This window comes from Cordyceps javanica, chromosome 3 (genome assembly GCF_051103115.1).
Source record: "Cordyceps javanica chromosome 3, complete sequence".
NCBI lineage: Eukaryota > Fungi > Ascomycota > Sordariomycetes > Hypocreales > Cordycipitaceae > Cordyceps > Cordyceps javanica.
This window is the reverse complement of record NC_139297.1, coordinates 1,235,901-1,257,981: the sequence shown is the minus strand read 5'-3', so window position 1 is coordinate 1,257,981 and position 22,081 is coordinate 1,235,901. Positions and strand designations below refer to the sequence as shown.

General features: G+C 48.7%; 7 protein-coding genes across 7 annotated transcripts; 3 read left to right on the top strand and 4 right to left on the bottom strand.

Annotated features, from left to right (window-relative positions):
* Positions 1 to 681: 681 nt before the first annotated feature.
* On the bottom strand, positions 682 to 1,629 carry V2A60_004612 (uncharacterized protein; the record flags this gene model as incomplete). Its single annotated transcript, XM_083255929.1, has 2 exons — positions 682 to 1,531; positions 1,589 to 1,629. The coding sequence occupies 2 exons, from the start codon at positions 1,627 to 1,629 to the stop codon at positions 682 to 684; spliced, it is 891 nt and encodes a 296-aa protein (XP_083112055.1).
* An 860-nt stretch (positions 1,630 to 2,489) lies between these two features.
* Positions 2,490 to 2,693, top strand: V2A60_004611 (uncharacterized protein; the record flags this gene model as incomplete). Its single annotated transcript, XM_083255928.1, has 1 exon — positions 2,490 to 2,693. The coding sequence occupies one exon, from the start codon at positions 2,490 to 2,492 to the stop codon at positions 2,691 to 2,693; it is 204 nt and encodes a 67-aa protein (XP_083112054.1).
* Positions 2,694 to 3,653: 960 nt separating this feature from the next.
* V2A60_004610 (eukaryotic rRNA processing protein EBP2-domain-containing protein) lies at positions 3,654 to 6,052 on the top strand (the record flags this gene model as incomplete). Its single annotated transcript, XM_083255927.1, has 4 exons — positions 3,654 to 3,770; positions 3,829 to 4,498; positions 4,553 to 4,807; positions 5,943 to 6,052. 4 exons carry the CDS (start codon positions 3,654 to 3,656, stop codon positions 6,050 to 6,052), a joined length of 1,152 nt encoding a protein of 383 aa, XP_083112053.1.
* Positions 6,053 to 9,849: 3,797 nt separating this feature from the next.
* Positions 9,850 to 10,451, bottom strand: V2A60_004609 (PIG-Y family protein; the record flags this gene model as incomplete). Its single annotated transcript, XM_083255926.1, has 2 exons — positions 9,850 to 10,144; positions 10,447 to 10,451. 2 exons carry the CDS (start codon positions 10,449 to 10,451, stop codon positions 9,850 to 9,852), a joined length of 300 nt encoding a protein of 99 aa, XP_083112052.1.
* A 2,646-nt stretch (positions 10,452 to 13,097) lies between these two features.
* Positions 13,098 to 15,804, bottom strand: V2A60_004608 (dynamin-related GTPase MGM1; the record flags this gene model as incomplete). The annotated part of the gene is given in 4 exon segments (XM_083255925.1): positions 13,098 to 13,531; positions 13,595 to 15,622; positions 15,673 to 15,788; positions 15,800 to 15,804. The coding sequence occupies 4 exon segments, from the start codon at positions 15,802 to 15,804 to the stop codon at positions 13,098 to 13,100; spliced, it is 2,583 nt and encodes an 860-aa protein (XP_083112051.1).
* Positions 15,805 to 16,571: 767 nt separating this feature from the next.
* On the top strand, positions 16,572 to 18,917 carry V2A60_004607 (27S pre-rRNA (guanosine2922-2'-O)-methyltransferase; the record flags this gene model as incomplete). The annotated part of the gene is made up of 2 exons (XM_083255924.1): positions 16,572 to 18,306; positions 18,361 to 18,917. The coding sequence occupies 2 exons, from the start codon at positions 16,572 to 16,574 to the stop codon at positions 18,915 to 18,917; spliced, it is 2,292 nt and encodes a 763-aa protein (XP_083112050.1).
* A 59-nt stretch (positions 18,918 to 18,976) lies between these two features.
* Positions 18,977 to 20,221, bottom strand: V2A60_004606 (cupin-like domain-containing protein; the record flags this gene model as incomplete). Its single annotated transcript, XM_083255923.1, has 5 exons — positions 18,977 to 19,052; positions 19,127 to 19,195; positions 19,246 to 19,678; positions 19,738 to 19,898; positions 19,959 to 20,221. The coding sequence occupies 5 exons, from the start codon at positions 20,219 to 20,221 to the stop codon at positions 18,977 to 18,979; spliced, it is 1,002 nt and encodes a 333-aa protein (XP_083112049.1).
* Between the last annotated feature and the right edge of the window lie 1,860 nt (positions 20,222 to 22,081).

Below are 22,081 nucleotides of genomic sequence, written 5' to 3'. Positions count from 1 at the left end.
CACTCAAGGGAGCGTCATTGTATCTTCGAGTTTCCCCAACTGAGACGTCTTTTCTCTCAACAACCCATCTCCAAATGACTGCAGTGGTACGAAAGGCATCCGCCTGTGAATTTTCCAATATCTGCAGAACTGCATCTCGAGACAGGTCCCCTTCACTTATCGAAAGCAAGACGAGAATCGACGCAAGAAGCTCCCACACAACACAGCCTAATGATATGGTTAAAATATGAAATGCATGCATGACCGTGTCGATGATTTCCTCGGCGAATCTCTTTTGCTCCAGCGCTGATTTGAAATTGGTCCAATGTGGATATGCAGCGTACCTTGTTCGCCTGCGCAAGACGAAAGGAGCAGTATGCGCTCGAGTAACCCTTCAAGGTTCGTAATCATGATCTCTCATATAAGAATACTAACGCGCCATATCTAGCGGCTGGATGGACGGGAAAAAAAAAATCGCCGTTCCTCGTTTTGTCTCAGGAGTTGAACTTGCAACCAGAGCGCGACGGTCGCGTTTGGCACCAAATTTTCTTCCTTCAGTTCAGAAAAGTGGGGGCGGGCACGGTTCGTTGGACTGTGTGAAGGACGTGAGGAAAACACGGGCACTTCCCCCGGAAGCAAGTGTCACCACAATGGATCTACCCATCGGTTATGTTTGCAAAGATATAATTATACATCTGACTTTCACATACTTCTAGAATCCAGCTTTCGTTGCTCATGCTCTCGGATTCGTCGATATGCTTCAACCACGTCTTGTCTTTCTTCCTCAAGTTGCTCGCGCCGCCTCAGGCTACCAGCAGCTTTTGGTGCACTTCCAACATTGACCGTAGCTGTCCCGACAACCTTGAGAAGTCTCGACTGCTTCTTATGTAACTCTGGGGGGGCTTCTACCACGTCGTTCAATCCACGTTTCGCCTCTCCCCTTTTCTTCTTCAAGTCTGCCCAAGGGTCGTCTTGAATGATGTCTTTACCGCGCTTTCCTTTTTTCTTCTTTCTTGTGCCTCCTTCATCATCCAAAACAGAGATTGAAAGAATGCCTGCTCCATCATTCTCGAGTTCACGTTCTGCAGCCAGCTCTTTCTCTTCCTCCCTCTGTTCTTGGATCTTCCGCTCCTCTTCTCGCCATTGATCGTATAGTTTGTGCATTTTACGCTCTTTCCGGGTCTTCTGTGTCTTGATTCCATCTAGGTCTTTGCCCTTGATGCCCGACTTTGTTGATACGCCTGCCAATGGCATCGCAGCATCTACTCGTGCCGCAAACGCTCTCAGGTCCTCGCCAGATTTTATTTGAAGTGATTCACCTCGTTGTTTTAGTTCGGCCGTCGTAGACTTTTCGCCCTTTCGATCTTCAAGACCAGAATGGATCTTTTTCCCAGATGAGAATGCCATCAATCGCTGGAAGGCTCGTGGCGCATCGCTGTCGGATTTTGCCAGACGGCGTTTTTTTGCTTGCCTAGACGTGCCGTGCGATGCAACTGCTTTCTTAGAGTTGACTGGGAGTGGTAAGGCCCTTTGCGAAGGTGGCAAATTAAAGCTGTAGCCATCCATTAGTTCCAAAGTGGTAGTAGCATAAAGGCGTGCATAGACATACTCGGCATCGTCGCCTCTCTTTCGCTTGTGCTTGTGCGGCATGCTGAAGCAGAATGAGTGCGTATCTCACAGGGTGTGGGAGCACACTAAATTCTGGATTATATCTAGGTAGTAAGTACGAGTCGCGATGGCGGTGTTGTCGATACGGCTGGTCGCATGTAAGCTAAACGCCGAGTCTTGAAAGCCAAAACGAGAAAAAAAAGGTTACTTGGTTCATCACTTACTAAGGGCAGAGAACAGGCCGTAATGGGTCAGGGTGGGGCTCTCGTCAGACCGTCCATCCTATTTGGCGTTTCGAATGCATGTTGGCGGACATGCGCATACTCCTTCCAAATTATTTCGAAATAGTAAATTGACTCTTGCATTTCCGTATGGACGGGTAACGCAGTAGAGCCAGGTTGACATTGTGCTGAAATGCTCTGCTGTGGTTCGCCGTGCCGATTCATAAGTTTGCTCACTATGGCTAGCCCCACACTATGTGAAGAACAATACTTAAGAGATGAAGCCGAATAGTATCTCTTTCCTATTGTAGCTCTTTTGTACAAAGTATGTCAAATTACACATTGAAAAATGGGGCCCTGGCGTCCTTTACTCGGCCAATCTAGAGTCTTGGAGTACAACCCGACCCATCCGCGATATAACACTACTGCTCCCGTAGGCCGAGAGAATGGCAGAACAATACTAAGTTGGCACCCCGTTCAACTTTGTAGGCAAAGAACAATGCTACATGTTTTTTTTTTACAGAAGAATCCCGTATCATCGTAGACACGTCTCTGAAGACATAAAAGGGCCTCTCGCTGCTCTAATATCGATGCTTGTTCTTCATCGTCTCAAGTCTACAGAATCAACATCCCTTGTACTCATCCTACAATTTCGAATATCCTCAACTCAAAACCTAAATCATGCCTGTCATTCACCAGAAGCGAGCCCAGCGCGGATGCCAGGGGAAGACTGGTAGCGGCTCTCTCGCTCGTGAGCTTCAGTCCAAGTCCTTCGTGACAGGACATGTCGAAGCGGACGACAACATCAATTCCACGAAGCCGGCTCTCACGGGTTCAAATCCGGGCAAAAAGTTCTCCGGATACCAAGCATGTGTCATCATGTAACATGTTAATAACTTGGCGAAAGCACACGAGTTTCGCCTCGTTCGAGCTCGACGGGTATCCAGAACCCAACTTCGCTCGTTTACGCCGCCTCAGATCTCAAGATACATCGTACCCGTCAATTTCAGTTCTTCTTTTTCAATACCGATGGTCTCTGGCGCATAACACAATTGTTTACCGCCAGAAGCTTTTTCAACACCAAAGTTCAGCAACATACCCAACTCGGCTTACAGCAGGTCTGCAGCGCTGTGAATGACAATGCGGGGACTTTTTGGGCTGTGTATAATTATCTACTTTTACAACTCGAGATTACGGCTTATCTTTTAAACATAAAACATTACGTTGTTTCACTGTTTCAGATGCGCTTTCTTCGGAGTCTTTTGCCCATTTGTAGATAATAAAACAACTAAAATAAGCCCCAGAGTACTGGCATGTTCAGTCCGGACGAAAAGAATAAAATACTACGTAACTTAGATAAGTAGAGGGAGTTTGAGCAACGATAAAAAAGAACCTAGGAACTCCACCGAGCTAACTTGCTGGGTACTTTACTTACCTTAAGTTCTCGATTTGGGGCTTAGGTAAGTAAGTACCTTACTTAGTCTGTAGCAGGTAAGTACCTACTTAGGTACCTAGGTAAGTAGATAATCACTTATTTAGTTACTAAGGACTTGGGTACTTCTCACTATCTATCTACCTAGTACCTACTAAGGTAGGTACTCATCCAAGTACCTACTTAGTACTTACCTCTGAGTAATGAATTTACAACACTGGCACAGTGGTGATAGTGGAGCATCGGTTGGCGGTGAGATAAACAGACGGCAGAATTTCAATTTTCTTGTCTGAAGTTGTTTTTTGGAGGGTTGCTAACCACGCTTCAACAGGCCGCGTTGCAAATTCGAAAGTTCTTCAGGTATATTGGCAACACAAGATCCAAGCATCCCAGACGGCATACTGTCTGTCGTAATGGATCTCCAGAAGAGCAAAGTGCGAAAGCAACCCGAAGTCTCTCTCAATGTTGCTGCAAAGGCCACATCGCATGCAAGAGACTCTTCCTACGAGAATGGGGACAGTGCCTTGAAGGTTGAACTTTTTGCTTAGTTTTCGATGCTTGATTGAATCGCTGATCTATCTATAACAGTTTGACATTGACGGAATTGATGATAGCGACACGTCCGAATCATCTATCGAGTTGGAAAGGCGCCTTCCCAAAAACACGAAATCTCCTGAGTCGAAGAGAACTCCTTCGGCAGATGACGATGACGATGACGATGACGAAGAAGAAGAAGATATTCCGGTATCAGACCTTGAGGATTTAGACGACGACGACCGTGAAGACATCATCCCACACACCCGGTTAACGATCAATAATACCTCTGCTCTCCTCGCCTCTCTTGACCGTATATCCATTCCGACAGGCAAAAATGTGCCGTTCGTAACGCATCAAATGGTCGTCTCTTCCGAGAAAACAGCTGAATCCATTCCTGATGTCTCCGACGACCTTCAGCGGGAGCTTGCCTTCTATACCCAGTGTCTTGAAGCCGCCCGACAAGGTCGAAGCAAACTTCTCGCCGAAGGTGTGCCATTTTCCCGCCCGAAGGACTATTTTGCCGAAATGGTCAAGGAAGATGCGCACATGGAAAAGGTCAAGGCAAAGCTGGTCGAGGAAGCTTCGGCGAAGAAAGCTTCCGCCGAGGCGCGAAAGCTGCGTGACCTCAAGAAATTCGGCAAACAAGTCCAAGTCGCAAAACTGCAAGAACGACAAAAGGCCAAGCGCGAAACACTCGAGAAGATCAAGACTTTGAAAAGAAGTAAGACCCCTTGTTATCGCACGATCAGAACAATGCACTAATAGAACGTCTCAGAGCGTCAAGAGTCTGGCGGAGATGTCGGCACTAAGGAGGGTGATTTGTTTGACGTTGCAGTCGATAACGAGATATCCAAGCACTCACAGCGATCCGGTGCGAGTCGTTCCTCCTCCCGGTCAAACGTAAAGCGCCAAAAGAAGAACGAGAAATTTGGCTTCGGTGGTAAAAAGAAGCACAGCAAATCCGGCGACGCGATGAGCTCGGGCGATTTGAGTGGCTTCAATGCCAAAAAGATGAAGGCCGCCAGTAAGGGTAAGAAACCGAGCCGCCCGGGGAAGAGTAGGAGAAAGGCTATGTCAAGTAGATAATTTATTTCAGCGGTGGCAAAAGTTTGGACGGGTTCGGCATGGTTCTTAGGCGTTTGATATTAGTGTACAAAGAAATATATCAACATAGTTGATCTCTATACTTTCAGGTTCGCAACCACGTTTTTATGCACTGGAGAGCAGGCACATTGTCAAGATTGAAACATAAATCATCCAAATTCATCTATGAAAACAAGAGGATATATAAAAATTTCGAACAAAGTAAAGGAGGAAAGGTGAGCATCACTCCATTGCATGGAATCAGTAGCGGCTAAGCATCGGTTCGCCGAATCCTTTGTATCAACTCAGTTGTACTGATTCAAAAAGTCTGAGTACTGATTAGCAAAGTCTGAGCTACTCTCCCACACAAATCTTTCCCAATGCAGAACATCGCTAATGTGTTATTGGCAACCCAAATAGAATGCAAGCAGATGCAATTGCCAAGCGTCAACTAAGAATTTTTGGAATGTATTTGCCTTGCTGCTTCTAAGGCCTCAGGCATACTGAATAGCCAAAACTATCAGCCGAAGCGAGCAGGTATGACTCTGCAGTCGTTCGACGGACCATTGGCGCACAGGTCGATGCAATGTCGCAGATCATTCGGAGACGCAAGACATAAAAAATTTGAAAGCCCGAGTCATAACCGTCCGAGTACGCCTGAAAACACGATGGTATCGAAAAGAGAATGCACAGTGTGACAAATGCGTTGCTACACAAAGCAGTTGTGACAACCCACGTAGATTGCGAGTGCGGGATCGCATCCCTTGGGAAAATCAAATGTCATGAAAATCGCTCCAAACAGTGCTGCACCTTATCATTGAGAAGCTGCGACACACCAATGGCGGTGAAAGGCCCAGGCGCTTTTTTGACATTCCTTGCTGCAGTACTTTGTCCGACGGCATCGACGACATTTCGCAAATTGTCGTGGAAACTCTTCCCAGGTTCCACATTGGTAGTATGCGCACTGTCGAATGCCGCCACGAGTGTCGTCTTTGCGGCATAAGTTACGCATAACAACGCCGGCCCAATATTGCATGTCAGTACTATGATATCTGACAGTAAACTTTTCAACCAATGGAAAGAGGTTAAAGTCATTTGGCAGCAAGTATTCTTCATCAACAGCCACAGAGTCATCGATTTCCTCGTCATCACCTCCGCCATCGAGGGCCGCAAGGTCCTTGCCGATAGCTAATCTAGGTACTAGGTGGCTGTTTTGGAAATATGAACGGAGTCCACAGTATTTAGAGACGTAGGCGAGAAGCTGCAGTGACATGAGGACGTCTTCCTCCCTCGGCATGACAGCCAGCATTTGTGGATTTGGCACGAAATGTCGATCCAGCAAATATCTTGGCACCGACGACGTTGGCACGTGTGGCTGAGGGGGTGAGACCAGGGAGGGGCGGTTTGGTGATAACCCGATAGGTGGGACAGGAGCAGGAGCGACATCACTGCCAATACTTCCATCGATGGGGGAGCGGTGGGTGATGTTGAAGGCGCCAGTATCCTGAGTCTCTGAGACGGTTGCACCGGTCAGTTCGAGGGATTCCGTTGCCAACATCCCTTCGCCATCATCCATTGTGATATCCTGTATTCCGACAGCGGAGCGCATATCTCCGGTTCCAGTCATCTCAGCATCCGGCGATTCATCCGATGGCATACTATCATTATTAATATCGTCGACTTCAGCAGTAGAGTTTTGGTGGCGAATCGATGGCCTGCGACGTTGTGGAGTTGCTTCGTCAATGTTCGCAGTTGGTAGAACGGTCGGAGAGCGTAGTTGAGGGGGGGGAAGCGGTGTTGTAGGGGAAGTTGGCTGGGACCCAAGTTCGGTCTGCCCTATGAGTGTCATGGATGCTAAACGGTCAGCGTCTCTCACAGGACGCAGAAAGCCATCAATAGCTTCCATCACCGGGACAGTCGGTGCCAAGGGTTGGACTGCTTGGTGAGTTGCGGTAGTTTGGCCCTCGGTGGCCCGAAAGCTGTGGCGATGGCGGAGAGGTGTAACTGCTGCACGATCTGAAGTCCCTGGCCTCTCAGGGGATAACGCAGAGGACGCCTCTGTTCCCTGACGAGGGGCAGCAGTAGATGGCCCTGCATAGCTAGCTGTAATATCTATCGATGGGGGCAGAGCTTGTCTTCGTATGGTTCTGTGTTCAGTTTCGTTCCGTGAAGATCGACTAGCGAAGAGACCGGACGCCCTGGAGGATACGCGGTGGTCATGGCTGCGGTGTCGGTGATGGTGCTCGTGTATCTGCTTCTGTTTTGCTTCATCCGCCTTCTCACGGCATCGATCAATCACCTTTATGTAGTTGTCGAGAATGGTTGCAATGACAGGAACCATGTCAGCCTCGACGACGCGCGTGCGTACGTTCTCTGTTCCGCGCACGCCGATATTGACAACACATTGAAATGCTAGGTTCCATTTCCACATCCCCATCATATCTTTGCTTCTGCCTTGTTTTAGAATGCAGACGAGACGTTCGATTCCTCCATCGACAGTCAGTATATCTCGAATACGCGCGGAGGATGTCGTGAGATATGCGAGGTGGTTGAGTGAGTTGATCAAGGGGAGAGTTGAAGTGCAGTCAAGTGCCCGGCGGTCATACAATGCAGTTGTGATGCCCACAGATGCCTTGTTGACATTTGGGATACTGAAGTTGACTTCTCTCATTCTGGCAGTCTCCTGTGTGAAAAGCGCGCTGTTGCCGCAATATTGCCCGAGATACGTTTCACGGGGGAGCCTGCCACCGCGGCTTGAGCACCTTCAAAATGAAGCTTGCCAGTCCCCAGCACTGATGGGAAATTTCGCGACCGAGAGTAAGCCGCTGGGGCGTAGTTGGGTAATTGCGTGGACGACGGTATTTTGCGCAGTCGAATTCGGTCAGGGCACGAGGAATGAGGCCGCGAAAATAGGTGTTGATACTTGGCGGGATCACGACGTAGGGATGGTGCAGGAATCCCCGAAAATATGCTTGCACTTTGGGATGACTGAGATGGTCCTCGGGGGGAAGGGGCTGCGCGGTGTGAGGTGCCAGTGATGATGGTTGAGTAGGTCGTGTTTCAGGCAAGGCTTTAGGGCCGCCACGTCGTGTCGTGAGCCAAATGCTTTGAGCGGTGGCGGTAGGGCAGGAGAAATCTATAGTGGTGTGAGAGCTGCAACGGAAAACACTGTTTCCCGACGAAACTCGCCGATGCGGTAGGAAAGATGGATATTGACGAGGCGAGATGAAAAGAGTCGAAGAGGAGGTTGGCTGACGAAGACTTCGTCCATCCAGCGACGTCAGGGAGATCTAGTGTGTGAACGGACCGCTCCGACACAACAGTGCCAGTGGATTGTAAATACCTTGGTAGGCAACTAGGTCAGTACCTATCTAAGTACCTTAGTAGGCTGGTAGGTACCTACTTCAGTACTAAGGTACCTACTTCCAGTAAAGAGGCTACTTACTTACCTACCTACAGTGGCGTGCTGGTCAACCTGCCCCTGAAACTTCTACATACAGGTTGGTAAGTAGGTAGGTACCTACCTACTAGGTAGGTAGGTGCCTGCTAAGTATGCCGACACCTAAGACTGCACTGGCAGCCTGTACGCAGTCGTCGCACAGTGCGGCACCCTTACGGGCCCTCTAGCACGCTTTGTTGTTCCCATAAGTACAGTGTAGAAAAGGTATTGGCACTGTCTCGTCACCGGCTCTAGGTACCTGCTTATGCCTAGGCGTCTACCTCGTAAGTATATTGGTAGTTCTTTAGTTAACTTATTGGTTACTTACCTTACTACTAGGTACCTACTAAGGAACCTATTTACCTAAGTACGAACTTGTATCTGCCACTGTAGTGAACCCTTTTGGCAACAACGGTTTCTACAATTGATATCTGGGCGCTTGGTAGGTATGTACTGTTTTTCCTAGGCACTGGTGCTAACCTCCCTGCCTACCTACCTACCTACCTACCTGCCTGCCCACCTGCCTGCCTCGGCATACTTGAGAGCTGCCCGGAACGTACCTACGCTAAGTATGCTACGCTATCGGGCATTGGCTGCTTCGTTGCTTCTCGTCAATGCCGGGTGTGCTTACCAAGGCTTCTTCCCGCTGGTGGTGCTTCAGCGATTAGTTTATAGGCGGACAGATTTTTGGCCGATGCCTATAAGCACTCGTAGAGCACTACTAAGGTAGGAGCCGGGAAGGTGCATAAGTACCTAAGTAGGTACCTACTTACGAGGAGGAGGGGTGTTTTCTGATATGGCTCTGACATACCTTAGAAACGGATTCTCTACTGACATATTTTTTACGCCTATAGACATGGCCTGGCCCTATCAGAGGGTATGTTAAAAAAGGCTAAAAATATGTTAGAATTCCCCTTAATTCTGCTAATATACTAAAAAGAAATGTTAATAGAAAATTTATATTTTGGGTTTATTAGAAAAACCCCCCCTCTCGCGTAGGTACCTACCTACCTACCTACCTACCTGGATTTAAGTATGACCCTGAGTAATTTTTACCCAACCAACCCGACATACGTGTGTACCTAGGCAAGAATGTGTGCACTGGGCTTTGGCCATCTTGCCATCTGATTTGCAATCTTTGAAATCACCACCGCCTATGAGCACTAAGTACCTGTTCGTGTCGCAAGTAAGTATAGCGAGCGTCCCAATATGCCCAGGACAGCCATATAATCTGTGGCTATATCCATAGCCAATACTTGGTGTGAAATTGATTATTTGCCCTCACTGTTGTGCAGCATCACAGAATTCTGCCTGGCGCATCCTGTGTCCTTGCTAGAGCAACACCAATCCAGTATCGCGGCCGAACCGCGACCCGGCCACCAGCGAGAGCCCCAGAGCCCCAGAGCCCCAACATAGAACCAGAATTTTGGGCAACTTTCGAGAACGACGACATGCTATCACAAAGGTATGATATCAACTGGTACGCGCAAGAACACGCACTAGGGCATCTAAGATTACAGCCACAAATATTTATACACAGCAAAACATTACTAGTCCCCACTGATCTTAGCATGCCGAAAGTATTTCATACCAACCCAGGCCACCACAACCCAGACCCAGGCCATAACGCATGTGAGTATCATAAGAGCAGGATAGTAGCCGACTATGGGCAATGTTGGGTCATTCTCGAACTCGGGCGGCGCATAAGGCGTCTTACCAACGTCCCACGCCCAGCTCCAGATGTCCAGACAGGAGCCCATACCAATGACAAAGACCAACCATGTCACAGTGAGAACAACCCAACCCCACCACTCTGTCTCTGCATAGTCCCAATCGGCATCTGAGCTAGGTATCGTATTCGTGGAAATGCCACTGTACGATAGGGGCGATTTGGCTGGCTGGAAGGAACTTGGACGAGACGAGGGCCCCCGTGCAGCAAAATATGACTCAGAACCCGATGAAGATGCGGATAAATTTGACCTAGGGGTGATTGAAGTATGTGAAATATGTAAAGTATCGTCCTCGTCAGTTGTAGACGTATCCTGTGTTACCTGGCCATCCGCATCACGGTGTGAATTGGCTAGACCACCGGTCCCGCCACGACTATCCAATGATGAGTCGGGCTTTTCCAGAGAGTGTATTCTTACAACATCAAGACCGAGAGCATCTAGGCTGCTGACAGAAGCCGCAGTATCGATGTTACCAGGTAATGGGGCATACACCGTGGCCTGTGCCGTGTCAATTGCCAGTAGTTTGCCGTCGCGCTTGTCTCGCTGTGCGCCCCTGCCGAGTAAGGCCACCTTTCTAAGAGAGCCGCGTCTTCGCCGTGTTTTCGGCTGTGCTGCCACAGAAGAAGAATGATTTGAGCATTGGTCCTGGGGAAGGGTGTCATCGGCCGCCGGGTCAGTCTGCTGCGTCTCCAGCGCTGGCTTCACGATAAAGGGGAATTTAGAGAGCAGTCCTGAGCCAGCGTGTGGCTTTTCTCGATGTGGGAGTGACATAGAGTTGTTTTGGATGTGTTGACGATGTATGCATAGTCTTCGCGAGAATTTGATTGCTACAATATCAAGGCAATCAGCTGCCAACTAGTCGGCGGTTCGAGGTGACGGCGTGAGTTAAGTCGAGATCGCAAATCGTTCAGCGCAGGATTATAAGGGTTCTATGGTTATGTGTCAGAAAAATACAATTATATTCAATGTCTAGAACACTCACATGCCCCGGTATACCTGGAATATCGCGATTGGCCTGCAGAATCGCGAGTTGCTAGTTGTAGCTAGAGTACTGGTTGTTGCGAATCGCACTTCCACCTGCCAACCCGACCCACCCACACATCAACTCTCAAGGTTCTTTGTGCTTCTCGCCCCCCTGTTATTAGTTGAAAGTTATTACTTGCACTGGCGTACCCACTACATTAGTACTCCGCAATTCCTCCCTCTACTCTGTGTTGCGACAGGCTTTCGCGCCTTGACGACTGTAGTTTCTCCGTAAACTGTCCCTCTACGCGCCACCTATCTTGAGACCTTACGAATCCTTCAGTGCGCTTATGCCTGGAACTGCACCACCGCGACTACCAGGAGAATATCAATCTCGCCACTGGAGCCCATGGATTCTTTCAACGACCGCCCTTCAGATACGACGTTGCCTGAACTTGTCATCGACGACACAAGCATAAGCAACACTGTTCGTTCTACAAATCGGAATCCAGAACATTTAGAACACTCAATGCTGTCTCCAGATAGCGCTCGTTTCGCCAAGTTCACGATGGCGGAGAGTACGGCAGAATGTTCAAGTGGCCAACCTACGCCCACCAATCCGTTCAACTTTCAGACACAGGTGATATCCACCTCACCGGTAAAATCGGTAAGCAACACCACTCGCTCATCATTGGGCATATCATGACATGACTGACATTTTTGTGACAGAACATTGGCCAACGGCGAGGTCATAGATATAAACACAGCAGTGTCTCGACGCAGCATCAAATATTCCAGGAGCCCCCTCAACGGCCACCGCCAGTTCTCCCAGCATCTCTACCAATCCCTACCGCGAAAGAGGCATGGAAGAGTATGAATAAAGATCAGAGAATGCGCCTTTATTGGAGTCTGTCGCATCTTGCTATTGCTGTGCTCATTTTCTTCAGATCAGAGGGATCGCTTTCCGCAACGGCACTTTCACACCTCGTTTTCTTTGATGCTGGCAGTGCGGCTGTTTGCGTGGTCGTTGATGTTCTTGGAAATTTTGAGGTGTGGAGGCGCAGCAGCATTCGTCACCCGTTTGGCCTAGAAAGAGCTGAGGTTCTGGCTGGGTTCGCCATGTCCATATTTCTCCTCTTTGGTGGGTTTGATCTTGTTTCCCACAACCTCAAGCATCTTCTAGAGTCCGTGGGCCACCATGAACCTCATCACGAGCATTCCCATCTACACGGAGAACTCCCGGCCGGTTCTGTTGATCTTGCCTCCGCAGCCGCCATTCTCAGCACACTGGTATCCGCATATGGCCTCAAAAACCACGCTCGTATTGCCAAGGTCATGAGAGTCTCCTACCTCGCACCCTTACCAAGTATCCTATCCAACCCATTTCATTTTCTAACGCTATTGTTTTCCACTGTGGTTGCGTTATTACCGCTCATTTCGACTGAACTTTACACCTCGCTGGATAGATGCATCTGCGCGATCATCTCGCTCGCCATGTTCGGGCTTGGGATGCGTGTTGCTATCGCACAAGGCCTCATGCTACTCATGTCATATGGTGGCACAAATGGTGATGCTGGTGTATCTTCGGTTATCCAAGACATTGAGTCTGAATCCAGTATAACCAGCATTGATGAAGCCCAATTTTGGCAAGTTCACTACGGACTCTGCATGGCCAACCTGAAAATCAGCGTGCGGAAGGGCAGCGATGAAGTGGCTCTAAGCAGGTTACGAAACAGAGTTACTTCATTAATACAAAATCGTCTAGGAGAAGGATATGGCGCAGGCGGCAACGTTAGGTGGGAGGTATCATTGCAACTCAATGGAAACGGTAGTTAGTTTTTTCATTCAAATTAATAAATACGCAAGGTTCATACTCCACGTCGAAGTATTTTGCAAAACGAGAAGTGAGTTCTGTATAATATATAGGAAACTCAATTCAAATCACTAGAGGAGGGTATCTCTATTTAGCACTCGACAATTCATGCGTTGCTGTACCACGCGTACCGCCAATCATACTCTTGCACAACGCGGTGTTTCATATAATATAATGCCAAGACCGCTCAGATTCACTGGCACGACAAATTGAGCAGGAGCAACGCACTGTTTTAAAATAGCCCCCACCTACCACGCTCTTTTGAAAGCTTGCGATTGGATGGGAGGCGCTCGCGTTCGAGGCCTTCCAGCTGTTTCAAGCTTTCCATCTTTTCTAGAACAAGCTCCAGTAACTCTTTTTTGCGAATGACTTCTAGATGACGGCGGATTTTTGGGTCTTCTTTGGCAAATTTCTCTATATCGGCGTCTGACAGATGCTTGCCTAAGCGAAGATCTAGTTCTCTGGGGAAATTGTAGTAGAATTCCGATAGTAGTTCAACATTTAGGAAGAGAACTGCCGTTGAGGCAAGCTTAGATGCTGCCACATCGAGGAAAACTTCGGGACATTGGTACTTATTCTTCAAGTTGGCGCATTGCTTCGATTTAACGGCCATCAGACGCAATTTGATGATGTCGGCTCGGTCACGAAGGAAGACCGCCTCACGCCCTATGATCGATCAATCAGTTCTTCGCTTCCCTGCTTCCGAAGAAAGCACTTCGTATCACTCACCTTTGCTCAGCAATGCGGCGCTGAAGCCACCGGCGCCACTCCGTCCGTCGCCTTCCACGATAAGATCGCCCTTGCGAGCCTTGTCAATAAATGCCATGACATCTCTCAACTTGCGACGTCCGCCGACCGTGGTCTCAAGAGCTATCAATGCCGATTCGCAGTCACCGAGCTCTTTCTTCAAAACATTGCTGACATATTGTCTGCCTTGAGCCCACTCTCGCTCTTCCACATCAATCTCAAATTTATATGGCTTGATACAATTTTCGACTTGATCACTCGTGCTGTAGAACCGCTCATTCAAGATCGTCGACGCAGCATCCATGACTGCACTTCTTGCAAATGGGTGATTGGAAAAACTGGATTGGTCCAACAGCGATTCGACATTGTCTTGAATCGCTGTAGCGACGACAGTGGTTGCCAGTCTCCCGACGCCAAGTTTTGTCAATGCTGAAGAGGAAGCATCCAGCTGACGACGCCAGTACAAAGAATCAGTACCAGCCTTAGGAAGATCTGTAATCCTATCTGTTTCGGGATGTGGCGGCAGCAGGTCCGTAATCGGTTTGTTCCAGTACCTGGCTGCAAGCAGATCAAGCACCTTCTGATCCAATTCATCTTTTAGAAGTTTATGCATCTGTGGGCGCCCGAACTCCTCCGTCAGTTGTTTGAAGGAATGCTTCAAAGCGTCTAAACTCTCTGCCAGGTATGACTCCGCGGACAGCGGTCGGTCGTTGTATTGAACCTTAAATTCATAGGCGGCTTCTTCAAGTTCCTGACGAATTGCATCACTTGTAGTTTGTAGACTGGAAGACATGGTTTGCTCTAGCACATGCATGAGCTTCTTCCTCAGGGTTGTCGTCCCGACGTTAACTCCGGCTTCTGGACCGTATTCCATTGGATGAGATGAGAAGAATGAATTTTCATTCTTCGTGATGGTGGCTAGCAGATTGGATGTGCCTATCTTGAACAAACCCTGTGATTGGGGTGCCCTTGACACAACGCCAACGTAACCCAGGCGGAGTGGGTATTGCTTATCATTCAAAATGGCTGCACCCCGTACTGCATCCACGAGATCCATCTTCGTTACTACTCCAATGGTTCGCTCGCCACGTGGGTCGACGCGCCGCGAAGCACGTAAAGCAGTAGAGTTGGCAAGATCAACATCTGCGGCAGAGATCGCGAGAATCACGTTAGGCGCCTGAATGTACTTGTCGCAAAGCTCGGATATCTTTTGCTTCAATTGCAGCGGCTGGTGTTGACCAACCACTTGAATGTAGCCAGGCAAATCTATCAAAGACAGATCTGGAACATTCGGAGAGTAAACTGTGAGTTGTATGGGTTCGTGAGACACGCATTCGGAATCAGGGACCGCCAGGTTGAGATCCGTGAGAGTTCTTTGAATGGACGTAAAGTCAGTGATATGCTTCAAGCCAAGATCCGGAAATTCTCCATATTCTTCTGCAGAGCCTGGTGTGTTGACGAGGGTCAGCTCAATGGGTCTGCGTGTCACCATATTTGACCCTTTGGGCAGAAATTCATGACCAACGATTGCCTCCAGTACCGAGCTTTTGCCTGAAGATTGAGACCCGATAACAACGATCGATGGGAGTGTAAGTGTGCTTGACTGGCCAACTTTTTGTAGTATCGTCCGAATCTCGATCATCTTCTTCGTGAGTACCATCATTTGGTCGTCCCTTGCGTCCTCTTCGCTTGATTCTGAGTCGTCTTCTCCCGCGTATCCATATCCAGCGGCAGCAGCTCCAACAGCGGTGGCTGCTCCAATCTTGCTGTGCTTTGGGCCATTATTTCCATTGCTGTCGCCGCCGCCGCCACCGCCACCGCCAGTAGCTTCCTGAGACGTATGTACTAGGGTCTTTAACCATTCTGGGAACTCGATCTGCTCTTTAGTGGTCTCCCAACCCTGAAATGTCTGTTCAACAACCCCCTTGGCACTACCGATGAAATTCGAAGTCGTGTTCGTCAACGTATCTTTCGCCGAATGGAAAATATCAATAGCATATGCGCCAGCCTCTGTAGGATGTAAGAGAATTGCCTATTAAAGCTTACAATGAATGACTTACGATTCGCCTGATACTGGACCCAGGCAAAGGCTCCTATTGCCAGGCCGCCAAACATGGCAGGGATTCGTACAAACTTCAACATCAACTTCGGGAGGAATCGAACGAAAGATGCATTTCTGATGGTAACAGCATTATGAAATGCGTTACCACCGAGCCACATACGGCGCTGGGTTGCGCGAATCGAGCCATCTGCCTGCAGAAGACCGCCAGTTTGGAAACGATGGATGGACCGGGTCGAGCAGGCTGCGTTCGCGCGCCGGGAGATGCCGCGAAGTCTGCCTGCCAACATTCGCCCGCTCATCATTAAGAGGAAGGCTGAAAGCAAAGAGGAGTAAAACTTTCGAACTATGCGCATACGACCCTGGATATGGCCTCAGAGGCTGATTGTCAGATTACTGCGGTTCTTCATTAACGATGTGGATGAGTGTTCAGTCGTCCACCTGCTAGTAGCCAATGCTTCGAAACAAGCAGACAAGATACAAGGCGCGCCACATGGCGTCGCTGTTAGCCATGTGCCCCACAACGATATTATCTCCACGTGATGGTCTTATCAGGCCCAATTCCAAGCGAAATTTCTGGCGATAACCTGGAAAAAGAGACCCTCGGATTTCCTGGTTAAGCTTCCTAGGTTGCAATGGCGATTCAAAAGAAGCACGGCAAAGGCCGTTTGGACAAATGGTACAAACTCGCAAAAGAAAAGGGATATAGAGCAAGAGCTTCCTTCAAACTCGTGCAATTGAACAAGAAATATGGGTTCTTGGAAAAGAGCAAGGTCCTACTGGATCTTTGCGCTGCGCCCGGAGTAAGAGCTATTTTATTGGGTTGTCCCTCACCTTCTTCCCCCCGGTATTAATATTGATTTGCCTATTTAGTCTTGGTGTCAAGTCGCTTCTGAAGTCATGCCCGTCAACAGCCTGATTGTCGGTGTTGATTTGGCGCCTATCAAACCCATACCGAGAGTAATCACTTTCCAGAGCGATATCACGACCGAGAAGTGTCGAGCAACAATTCGACAACACCTGAAAACATGGAAAGCCGATACTGTTCTTCATGATGGCGCGCCTAATGTCGGTACTGCCTGGGCGCAGGATTCGTTCAACCAGGCAGAGCTTGCGTTGCAAGCCATGAAGCTTGCAACTGAATTCTTGGTCGAAGGTGGTACTTTTGTTACGAAGGTTTTCCGATCGAAAGATTACAACCCATTGCTGTGGGTCTTGAATCAACTATTCACCCACGTCGAAGCAACGAAGCCACCGTCCTCTCGCAACGTCTCCGCCGAAATCTTTGTTGTTTGCAGAGGCTACAAGGCTCCGAAGCGTATTGATCCCCGATTCCTGGATCCTCGATCAGTATTTGCTGAATTAGCTGGGGCCACGCCCAATAACGAAGCCAAAGTCTACAATCCTGAAGTGAAGAAGAGAAAGCGAGAAGGTTACGAGGAAGGCGACTACACGCTGTACAAGGAAGTACCGGCGACTGAATTCATTCAAACTGTGGACCCGATAGCCATACTGGGAAGTTCGAACAAACTCACGTTCCAACAACCTCTCAAGGGAGATGTTGCATTGGCTGCCCTGGACAAGCTGCCGGAGACAACCCCTGAAATTCGGGACTGCTGCTCGGATCTAAAGATTCTTGGACGCAGGGACTTCAAACTCCTCTTGAAATGGAGATTGAGAGTCCGTGAAATATTCGGGCTGGCCACAAAGGAAAAAGCAGTAGCCGAGACATCAGAAGAAGTTGCCGAAGTTGAGGAAATGGATGAAGAGATCAAAATTCAAGAAGAGTTGCAAGCCATGCGAGATCGAGATAGCGCCAAGAGGAAGAGAGAAAAGAGGAGAGAAAATGAGAAGAAGCAGAAAGAGATTGTTCGCATGCAGATGAACATGATCAGCCCGATGGATATTGGTATGGAAGAAGCCGGCCCAATTGGAGAAGGCTCGATGTTTGCGCTGAAATCCGCGGATAAAACCGAAACCATGCGCCGACTGAATCGTGGTAGAATGGCGACAATATCGGAAGCTAAACCTTCTTTCGAACAAGATTCTGGCTGCGATGAAGACGAGAGTGATACTGAAGAAGACCGACTTGAGCGAGACTTGGATTCTATGTATGAAAACTATAAGGAGCGCAAAGCTGAGTCTGATGCGAAGTATCGCGCTAAGAAAGCAAGGGAGCAGCGGGGTGACGAGGAATGGGAGGGTCTGTCTGCAGGTGAAGGCGAAGAGTCTGATTCCAGTGCTTTGGAAGAAGAAGACCAATCCTCTTCTGACGAGGAGGACGGCCCTGCTCAAGGTCTCCTAAAGAGCTTTGATGATGATCACAGTAACGGAAATGGACTTTCTAGCCGAGCTGCTGCTTTTTTCAACCAAGACATCTTCAAAGGAATTACCGAAACACTTCCACAGGCCATCGAGACCGAGGAGAATGTCGCCGATGACGACGAGGAAATCCGCAAGCTGATGTCTACTGCCAAAATAAGAAAGGAGCAACAAAAGATCACTGTCACCAGTAGCGGCTTCAGTACTCGCACAAGTGCGATGGAGAATGGTGACATAGTCGAAGTCGCTCGCGGTGCGGATGAAGAGGACGATTGGGACAGAAAGGAAACGAGGCGCCCAGATGGCAAATTAGGTCAGAATCAAGTGAATACACGTGAAAGCCTGCTGCTAACCCAATTGCTATTAGATATCGATATTATTACTGCTGAAGCTATGACACTAGCACATCAGTTAGCCAGCGGCAAGAGGACGAGCCAAGATGTCATTGACGATGGTTTCAATAAGCACGCTTTCCGCGACCGTGATGGACTTCCTGAATGGTTCATCGAGGATGAATCCAAGCATGATAAGCCTCACAAGCCTATTTCTAAGGCTGCCGCCCAGGCAATCAAGGAAAAGCTGCGAGCTTTCAACGCGCGACCAATCAAGAAGGTTCGGGAGGCAAAAGCCAGGAAGAAGATCAAAGCTGCTCAAAAGCTGGAGCGCCTCAAGAAGAAGTCAGACATGCTGGCAGCTGACGAGGGCATGACAGAAAAGGAAAAGGCCGACAGCATCACAAAATTGCTGAGCAAAGCCGCACGCAAGAAGCCCAGCCAGCCAGCCAGACTGGTTGTCGCGCGTGGTGCGAACAAGGGCATCAAAGGCCGACCTAATGGTGTAAAGGGCCGTTACAGAATTGTCGATGCAAGAATGAAGAAGGAACTAAGAGCACAAAAGAGGGTTTCACAAAGGAAGACGAAGTAGAGATATGGTGTATGATGAGGACTGAATATTTTCAACAAGTTCTTATCTCTTTTTTCTACCTATGCCTCTGGCATCGTGATGTCGCGGAGGAAAGACACTGTAGGAAACAAAGGACCTGTGAGATTCATGTCGTACCTGTCAATCATGTTGTTAGCTGCCAAGTTCGCTAGCACCTACCGACTTGCGATGAGACAAGGGTGCTCCCTCACCAGTAGTTTACTGCTATCACAAAACTGTTAGGGTCATTTTCCGTAACTGATTGTGTGACCTTATGGTACCTATGGTCGCAGTTAGTTTTTCAGCCCAAGCGTATTAAATTCAGACATACCACATCGCGGGAAGATAGAGCATATCACCGGGTTCAAGCGTGACCCGAATCGGTTGCGCAAAGCGTGAGAACGGCGTATGGTCTTTTTCAGGATGATCTGGGTCCCATGTAACAAATGGAACAGGAGTCGTATCCTCATCGAGGTGCAGAGAAAGCTGTCCTTGCAAGTTTCTCACATACGTTGCTGGCTGAAGCGGCTTTTCATTCATGCAATGATGGTGAAGTGGCGACAGAAGAACAAAGTGCTTTCGACCACGAACTTGAACGTATATGTTTTCAAAGCTGTCTTTATGTGTGGCCGTAACCGACCTCGAATTTCCTATCCACATATTGACCGCTTCAGGTGGCTTTTGAAGAGCTATCCTGGCGAAAGGTATATCTCTCTGCGCATCTTGGGATAGAGACTGGTATTCTTGTCGAAGGTTATCATCTTCTACATTGATGGAGTTAGCTCACGAGAAGGTGTGTTGTGTGTGGACCTCGTCGACCTACGTGTCTGTGCATAGCGGACCTCGGCATCTTTTGGGAAGCCAGGGTCTATCTCCTGGCGAATAATGTAATCGAGAAACTCCTCAAATGGCTGAAATTCCTCGTGCGGCTTTGCAAACAGAGGAAATCCATGAGCGAGCGACATGGTGGGGGCATCTGCATTTCTGAAACAGAACTGGGTAAGTATTCGAAGGTAAATGCTGATAATCCGGGATGAATCGTACCCGTACGGCGTAACCGCGACATTTACCGACTGGCCGGCCAAGGCAGAGATGAGGTAATCTTTATCCCATTTGTGGAAGGCTCTCCAAGAAGATGCACCCCCGCGGACAACGAACGGCGTATTGCAAGCGACATAGCGCATGAAGTCGAGCGGACTTGGTTCGGAGTCAAGTTCCTCGATGGCAGAACTATTGATTTCTCCATAGGTTGTAATGAGCTGCTCCACAGCTCGCTCTATAGAGTGCTGCTCTTGTTTTGGGGACATCTTGATGAGACATTAGCAATTCGTCGAGTAGGGAGTACACAGTAACTGCAGTCGGAGCACCTTCGGATATGCGTTTCGAAAGCCCTGACAGCTGATGGCTGCCCATCGGTGGGGTTCTGCAGCACTCCCCTTCAGTGGGCGTCTGGACTGTTCATCCGGATACACAGCAAACTACCGGTACTTCAAGAAGAGAGATTCTTTCTTTCTTTCTTTTTTTGATTGGCAATTTTTTTGCATATGGGTATGTGAACGGGTTCATTGTTATGTAGACCGGCCATACAGGATCAGGCTCTACATCCCATGCTAGGACACAGGTACCGGCATGCTCAAGAGCTTCTACAGCTTGCAGCGGTTGGCGTGTATACAGTAGATAATGATTTCAGCTGGCAATAACTAGTTAGAGAACGGTGTGGAAAAGCAAGAAGCAGACAGGCGATCAGTCTCCTTCCTCGTGGTTACCCCCCACCCCTGTTTTGGGCGGTCAACAGTGTCAAGGTGCCTGCCTGGAACTCCGGATCCTGGCTCCACTCTGTTCCCATTTGCGTGTACGGCGACGGAAGTCAAACCTGCATCTCTGTACTCTCACGCACTTCATCACAATTTCGTTTCCACAGTCGCTAACTCACACTTTGGATGTATAAAATGCCGGAAATTCAAGTTATCGACCGATAGGGGAATTGAGAGCAACTGCATGTCAGATCACCGATCCGCGAGACGAGCAAACATTCAATCGCGCCACACAGTGATGCTCCGTTCATTCCGGCTGAATAATCGCGGTCGTCGATTAACGCTGCTGGGCCAGCTGGACCCAAATTTATAGAAATAGTGATATAACTACGACAATCATGATATGGTACTTGCTTTATCCACTCCGGGGGTAAGAACTCGGTCGCGTATCGCCACTGCCCTTTGGACGTTAACAAATCACAGAACTACGGAAGCTCCGGCCTTGTCGCCTTCAAATACTGTTCGTGTCGCATTTACTCGCTATGGTAATTACGTTGCACACCATGTTATTTTGGCGCTCCTGATATCCGGTGTCGTTGCCACCATCCTGATCTATCCCATTCCATATCTTTTCACAGATGACTTCACGAACGGCGCTTCAAATCTCCCGCATCATGTCTGGACTGTTGCACAGCCACTGAGGAGAGAGGCTTCCGTTCTACCAGATATAATTATGAGATCTATCTGGGTTCATGGTGATTACATGCGAGCACTGAACACTGATCTTTTGAGCTCCGCCTTAGAGCTCCAAGATGAGCTTCTTGGACCAACAGAGAAATTCTCACCAGCCGCATCACGGGGCCTTTCTTCTCTACATGATGATGATTGGTCCATGTCAATAAGGGACAGAGACGCGGTTCATATTGTCAACGGACTCACAAACCAGTCTTGGTTCTTTCACTCCCCACTCCTCTACTGGGATTGCTCGCATCAGCAAATTTTGGCAGATGCAGATTTGATTACCACTGTCAATGAGAAAAAGACACAATCTACATCAGCTAATGTTACACTCAGACATTCGATCGTTTTTAGCGGAAAGAGATTCGCAGAGAGAAAGCTTTTGGCGGCTGATGCACTTGTGATCACTCTTCTATACCTCCGCGACTCTCCAGTTGGCCGTCAGTGGGAAAAAAATGCGCCACTGCTCACTAAAAAATCCAAAGACAGATGGGATATATATCCACCTAGTGGGGAAATCGAAAGCAGTCAATTATACGAGTTCCAATTCCGGCCAATGTCGCTGTACGATATGATTAGCCTTGCTTTGGCATATGGCCTCATGTGCATTTATTTCCTCACGCGCCTTTCGAAGCTTCGAGCTATCAAGTCGAAAACCGGACTGACAGCCATGGT